Consider the following 7,298-nt stretch of genomic DNA (forward strand, 5'->3'; position numbering starts at 1 on the left):
GAGCGTGGCGTAGAATGTGTCCTTCACGGTGAGGTCACTTGCCTCAGTCGGAGCATAAACCAGGGAAATGACACCTAAGGAGTGACGAATCCTTAGTCTCATGATACGCTCGTTGACTGGTGTTACCTCAGTTATCATTGGGGTCAGCTTATTGGACATGGCTTCAGCAACGCCTTGGGAATGGTAGCCATCAGAGTGACCAGACCAATAGTAGGTGTAACCACCCACCATGATCTCGCCGCAATCCGGTCTCTGAACCTCAGAGAGTGCTGCAATACCAATGTCCAAACACTTGAGCTCAGATGATAACAGAGACAGGTGATCATCCTCTCTTGGGGATAGGACATTCCAAGCCCTCATCTGAAGAGACCGCCTCAGGTTAACCCAAGACCGCTGTCTGGTGGATGACACCTCAGCACCACTCCGACCCACTCTTCCGCAATCTGACCCAGGGATGTTACCCCATGGTTTCCCTCCTATCATCAAAGATTGGGGGTCCCGAAGGCTTTGCCCAATCCCGTCATCCGGTGGGTTCCCCTTGGAAGGGAAGCTGCACAGGAGGTACTCCCATGGAGTGGGTTTTCAGATTTCTTTCCATTTTTGTATTTTTGCGGAATGAAGGGTTTTACGGTGGCCAGAATGCAAATCCTGCCACCAACCTCCTAATAAGTAACCCAACTGCAGGAGGACGTCCGCACACAGTTGGGCACTAGGTATGGATGGCCGTTGGCTCACAAGGAGCTCTTCTGTCCTTTGACAAGTTTTGTTTTTAATCCTGCTGGGTGTCCATATCCAAACACCCTCCTCACCAGAAAACCTGGCGGGGGAGACGGTTTAGTCGCCGACAACCTCACCATGGAACAGGTTATTACAGGTTTACATGGTACCTGTAGCAAGTCACAGATATAATCTGGCCTGACCTGACCTCTAATGTCGAGGTGAATTCTTTGCTTTTTTGGGGGAGGTGGTTTTGCGGTCTCAAAATTTTGATTGATAATTCAAGATCTCCAACAGTAAATAATATACTTGTGTTTTGGATGTAATCACGAGGCAGTGCCAGAACATGGCTTGGCCCTCAGGCAATGGCAGCACCATGTGGATATGCGTCTCCACCCAAACCAGATCATGTCGCTTGTGGCAATGGCTACATCAATCACAACCATAGTATCTGTTCTGACTAGTCAGTTTAATTGTTTGGTATGAAACTCGAAGTCGTACGACTTGTGAAGGCTGATTTGTGGTTTCTAGGAATGCCAGTGGTTGGAAGCATTTTGTGCAAACCAGAATGTGAGTTTGGTATAACTTTACAAGATGGAGCAAGATTCTGTGAGTGCACCTGAGGATGAAGAGCCAGCCATATTGCGGAGTTGATGTTGCATGGATGCTCATGCATTGGCGAATCACGCACACGGTTCTTCGTACATGTCAGCACGCCGACATCGCAGCCGCCTCGTCAACGAGGCCTGCTGCTATTTAAACCCTTTTCTCATACATGTGCAGCGCTTTCTTTATCTGCCGTGAAATGTCGAGGAGTCGACGACTGAGGTCCGCTCGACCACCCCTCACCCCTTATGGCGGTCATGCGCCGCGATGATTTGAGCGATGGTGGTTAATTTGCTGTACTAACCCTCCCCTAGTCTGACCACTCCACGGACATTCGCATTCCATAGCTTAGCAGGTCTGTGCAATAGTCCAAAGCCGTGTGCGTGCGTGCGTGCGTGCGTGCGTGCGTGCGTGCGTGCGCCAAGTGGGCATATGTAAATTTCTTAATTCATGTCGTCTGTTATTCGTTCGCCTTTCTGCACTCATTGCTCTCGTGTGGCGTTCCCTTTCACAGCACCTCGGTGCTGACGGTACTTTTTTAAGGTCACGTTTCCCCCGCTGCATTTCATTTTGCAGTTTAAATGGCTTTTCAATTGATGACACGGACGTGATTGTGATGCGCTCAGGCATCAGGTAAACGTGTCAATTTGGTATAAAGTGAAGACTGTCATCAATGGCGCGCTGTTTGGGGCGTAAAGCAGATGCTAAATGAGTTGAAGCTCTTTCATGAGAATTTGATTTTGTGTTTAATCCTTAACTTCATCCTTAACATTTACAAGTACATGCCAGCAGATGGGAAAACCAGCTCGCCACGCCATTCATAAAACACGCATACTCTATGATGCATCACCCCTCCTGTGCAGCACCAGGGAGGATTTGTCATCAAATCTGATTCCATTTGGGAATGAACCTTGAACCTTGAACCCAGACCAGATGCATCAGAGTTGAGCGTGCCTCTCACGAGTTATCGTACCCAACTCTTAACTATAGCTGATGGATTATTACTCAAACAGAAGATCCCAACTTCCCCGAGCCTGGACCGTTTATTAAAAACAAATGAGCCAATTAAATGGTTTCGTTCTTTATTAACCGCTTTGGAAGCATCCCACGCATTCGTTTGCTTTCGTTGGAATTTATTTTTTTTTGGAAAATGACATTCGGGAAACTTTAGTTTGTCTTGTATCTTGCACGTCGTCCTTCACCACTGTGTGTAATACTCCGACCCGGCACGACCTGCATATTTAAGGGGTCACGAGGTCATTTTGTTGATCAAAAAAGATAATTTTTTCATTTTTCTTTCATTTTGATCATTTTCATTTTGTTGATCGAGGTCAAAAAAGATCGTCCGTCATTCATAGCAAGCCTTCCACTCTGTCCACCTGAGGCGACCTCACTCCTTTGATTGATGAATGATTGACCAGCAATTTGGCAAAGTCCAAACTTGAATTTATGCAAAAGTTTAAATGCACAGTGGACAACAAAGCAAAGGGTGACTGCTTCTTCTGCATCCCCCCCCCCGCTCTCTGCCCCCTATCTCGTCCAATCATGAGTATCCCCAAAAGCTCCTCACTCGAGGAAACAACTCGTAAGTAGAAGATGGTTATACCAGGGTGTGTTCAAAAGTAATCCCCCCTCCTCTTTTTCTCCAAACCAGGCAAACGTATTCAAATGAAACAAATACAGATACTAACTAACATCTGTCTTCATTCCGCCATGATTTATTTCTCAACATAATCACCACTGCCGTTCACACATTTCTATCAATGTTGGTGGAGTTTATTGATGACATCACAATGGAATTGTGCGTCGTGCTGACTTAACTGGTGCTTCACGGCGGACTTGAGATCATTGTCGGAAGGAAAATGATCTCCAGGAAGGTTATCCTGAGGTTTGGGAAAGAGATGAAAATCTGATGGAGCCAAGTTGGAGTTGGTGATCCTTTGTGACGGTACCCACTGACCGTCTCTTACTCTCAGGATCGTAATGAGGTACTCAGCTATCATCTCAATTCATCTAATCTCCATTCAGTCATCCCAACTCTCATCTCCCTTCAATCATCCCAACTCTCATCTCCATTCAGTCATCCCAACTCTCATCTCCCTTCAATCATCCCAACTCTCATCTCCATTCAGTCATCCCAACTCTCATCTCCATTCAGTCATCCCAACTCTCATCTCCATTCAGTCATCCCAACTCTCATCTCCCTTCAGTCATCCCAACTCTCATCTCCATTCAGTCATCCCAACTCTCATCTCCAGCACTTCATGCTTCACAGCACTGACGATGTCATGCAAGCTTCATGCTTCAGCTATCTTGATTTGCGTAGCAATGAGCCATGTAGTGTCAATCAGGAAACGTCACATCCGGTGGTGGGAAGGACTAATGTGTGGACTTTGCTTTGTTTCATTTAAATGTCTTTACCTATTTTGGAGAAAAAGAATAGGAGGGATGACTTTTCAACATGCCCTCGAAGAGGAGTAATCACTTGGTGGTAGAAAATTTGAAATATCGCAAAAAGAACGGACTTTTCTGAAACTTTTTATCTTGCACTCATCGACACACACACACACGCACACGCACACGCACACGCACACGCACACGCACACGCACACGCACACGCACACGCACACGCACACGCACACGCACACGCACACACACACACACACACACCAGTACCAGATGTGGAGACTCCAAACAATTTATGCTCAGACTTGGTTCCTCGTTGGCTCGAGGGACAACTACAGCCATCTAGTACGTTATGGCTACGAGGCAGTGAAAGAATGTGAGAGTTCCGACAAATCTGAAGTGTTTGCACAAACTCCTCTTTTTTTTTTCCAAAGTACAGGAGTTTGTGTGTGTATAAATGTGGATTCAAGAATACGTTCATGTGCCACGCTTCGTGCACGCGTCACAATCTGAAAGCGCTTGATGAAAAATGTGACCTGAAACCATACGTACCACTCGTACAATGTTCCCACCTGTCCAGAAAGATGTACTCCCTCCCACAAAATTCAACAATGTTTGTGAATTTCAGTGCCGTTGTGATGTCAGGTTCGTAGGTCGTACATCCCAAAGATTGCAAGTCGCAATCGAGCAGCACATTCCGTTGGCGATTCGTAACAACCGAGATGCAGGCTGCACACAACCGGCACGCGCATACAAGAGCCCAACTCACAAGCTTCCAAGTCAAAACAGAGATTTTCTGCTTTGCTGAGCGTTTGCTGAACAATCCTGAATGTGCAGACTACCATGCCGAGTGGTTTCAGATTGTGGCTCGTGCACGTGGCATCGCATATTTATACACACACAATCTCCTGCACCTGCCACAACTTCCCCGAGTCCATGCGATCTTTACACAGGCTGTATGTAATATTACACAGGCTGTATTACACCGCGCTGCCTTGTGTTGCATACGATCGAAGATGCAGAAGCACATGGTTAACCATTTTCCAATTATTTATTGGACTGTGCTTGGTGTCGAACTCGAGCAGCCTTTTCACATCGTAATTCTCAAGTTAATTGTTGAGCAAACCTTCAGTAATCCTCATTCGGTGGTGTACCGTGGTGCACTCCAATATCATGCCTCCTTCCATCCACATGCACGACTTCTTCACAAAACCGAGGAGATCCCGGCAGTGTGGACTTGCTTTTATCTGACTGTGGTGATACTTTATGGCTGTGTTCCTCCATTCTCATAAACGTGATGGGACAACCGGTGTGATATCGACTCCGGGATGCTTTTCAGCACTCGGAGCACCAATGGTAGCTTTTTAACTGTGCCTGCAACTACCGTTAAAATGGCAGTGTCGATCTTTGGTTTCTAACCGCGTGTGTTCAATCGGCATCGCTTCGAGAAAACGTTTTTATCGTCATGAAATTTTGTCGATGCCAGCCTTCACCAACTGGACTGCTTGATGTTGTGACCTGATGATGCTCTCAGTCGTTAGGTGATGCTGCCGTCCTCCAACTGGTGCACTCGAGTTGACAAGATTCCCGGAGGATGCTGTGAGCCTGATTGTCGTGCGTCGGTGTGCCCCCTTCGTAGGGTGAACCCCAAGAAGCTGCTCGATGTGCAGAGCAGCCTGGAGGAATTTTTGGTTCAAGACACAGGGCTCAAGGAGAGAGCACAGCGGGTGACGCTTGGGTGGTGAATGGGTAGATGGAATTAGTTCTGTTCGGGGTTGTAGGTTATCAAGTTTTAAAATGAAAAGTCAAGTTTGTGTATAATGGCCATCTTTTTATTAATTTGTTAATTGATTAATTACATGTAACCCAAATGCGGTGGAATTTTATTCCAACTTTCCTTTACGACAACTTTTCGCCAAACTTCTTTCCCTCCTATTCGCACATCCCTACATATATCTCTATCTCCCTCTCTCCCTCTCTCCCTCTCTCCCTCTCTCCCTCTCTCCCTCTCTCCCTCTCTCCCTCTTTCTCATCAACCTCCCTCCTCTTCCTTTTCTGAACTTGAATTCCTCATTTTAGCACCTCATCTGCAAGCATATTCCTACTATTGATTTGCAATTGGTCACTGGCTTTGACACCAAGTTTTTATTCCGGACCTCAGCATGAAAAAGCTACACATATCGAACAAACGGTTTCAAATGGAGCACCTCACCACCATTAGAGCATTTACGTTGGATCAGATGCGCCAATAAATGGGAATTGTTGCTCCCAGCTTGCCGGCTCGATGACAGAAGACGCCATTTACATTTTTGCCACCTACATCCCTACCCTGTTTAGAATCCCGTGCGGCATGGGCAGCTTGCTAGTGAAATCAATATAAGGGCCTGGAGTGCAGGCTAACACAACTCCTGTTAATTAATGAATTAACGAGTGAGTGTGACGATGCTACTTGGAGACATACGTAGCTAAAAAGATGACTTCACTGAATCGTTTTTTTGTTTTTCCTTGTGTTTTATCAGTGTTTCAGCTCTTACATTCGTGCGATATTCCTCATGAGGAACAAAGAGGTGTTTGATGTGAAAAAGCTTCCCTTGGATCAGTATGCTTTGTGAGTACGCTGCTGTTTACGCCTCGTGCCTGCGGGCTCATGAAGGATGGCTTTGGCGGTTGGGAGGGAGTTGAATCGATGGGGTTCCCTGGAAGATATCCTCGCGTGATTAAAGGATGCCGGCGACTTTCAACCGATTTAGTGACGAGTGAAAACCCATGCACGTGATCCACGAGGGTGGTTCAAGGTTGACACTCGCGTTATTGTGGACCTTATTGTAGACCATGCAGAGATAATGAATTGACGAAATTTTGTGCATTGGAATTTATACACCGAGCAAGTCAGATCGATGCTGGTCAAAGCATTCTGGGTGAAAGCAAGATGGCAGCCACGTTGTCACCCGTGCTGTTAAAGGTGTATATCATCCTGTTGCTTGTGAAGGAGAGCATCAAACGAACCGAAATTCGCAGGAGACCTTCTGCGCAAGTTGGTGATCCACATATTTCATGCAGTTGTTTAAATAGTGCATTTAGTTTGAAAATGGCCGTGAATTTGGGAGCGATCGTGAGCATTCTCACATGCAACGAACTGCCATCGCTCAAGCAAACAGGAAGCATGTTGACCAGATCGTCCTGGTGAATTACTGGATTACTTTCCGTGAAATTTCACCATTTGGTGTTTGTGGAAGGATGGAAGCGATTCCTTCACTTTCACTTGCAGTTCAATAAGGTTAATACAGCGTGGGTCCCAAAGTACGTGGCATCTGGTCAAAAGGCAACTCTTGTTGCCATCGGTTGTTATGGAGCTCCTGGGACATGACCAGAGGAGGGAGAATATTCTTGAACCTGCGAGTTCGTGGAAAACCTTACCCCCGTGCACTCTTGAGAAAAAGGGCACGGGAAGGGTCTTTTAAACTCTTGCCTTGCGTTTCTGAGCACGATCGCTCGTTCGTAGCACGAGCACGTTTCTGATCATGTAACTGATCACGATCCACAATTTTGGCTGCATATCAATATTCGAC

At 46.4% G+C, this 7,298-nt stretch overlaps 1 protein-coding gene across 2 annotated transcripts in view; it reads left to right on the plus strand.

Moving 5' to 3' along the window:
- Positions 1-7,298, plus strand: part of DDX10 (DEAD-box helicase 10) — a 66,723-nt gene that overhangs the window by 22,341 nt on the left and 37,084 nt on the right. The window contains exons 8-9 of one of the 2 annotated variants that reach the window (XM_085857750.1): positions 5,369-5,456; positions 6,249-6,337. The exons of the other annotated variant lie outside the window; for it this stretch is intronic. Of the exons in view, the coding sequence (XP_085713876.1) occupies positions 5,369-5,456; positions 6,249-6,337 (177 nt within the window). The remainder of the gene's footprint in view (positions 1-5,368; positions 5,457-6,248; positions 6,338-7,298) is intronic. 2 annotated transcript variants of the gene reach the window in all.

Source organism: Eptatretus burgeri, chromosome 15, assembly GCF_056783735.1.
Source record: "Eptatretus burgeri isolate ZD-2024b chromosome 15, Ebu_testis_v1, whole genome shotgun sequence".
NCBI classification, from domain to species: domain Eukaryota; kingdom Metazoa; phylum Chordata; class Myxini; order Myxiniformes; family Myxinidae; genus Eptatretus; species Eptatretus burgeri.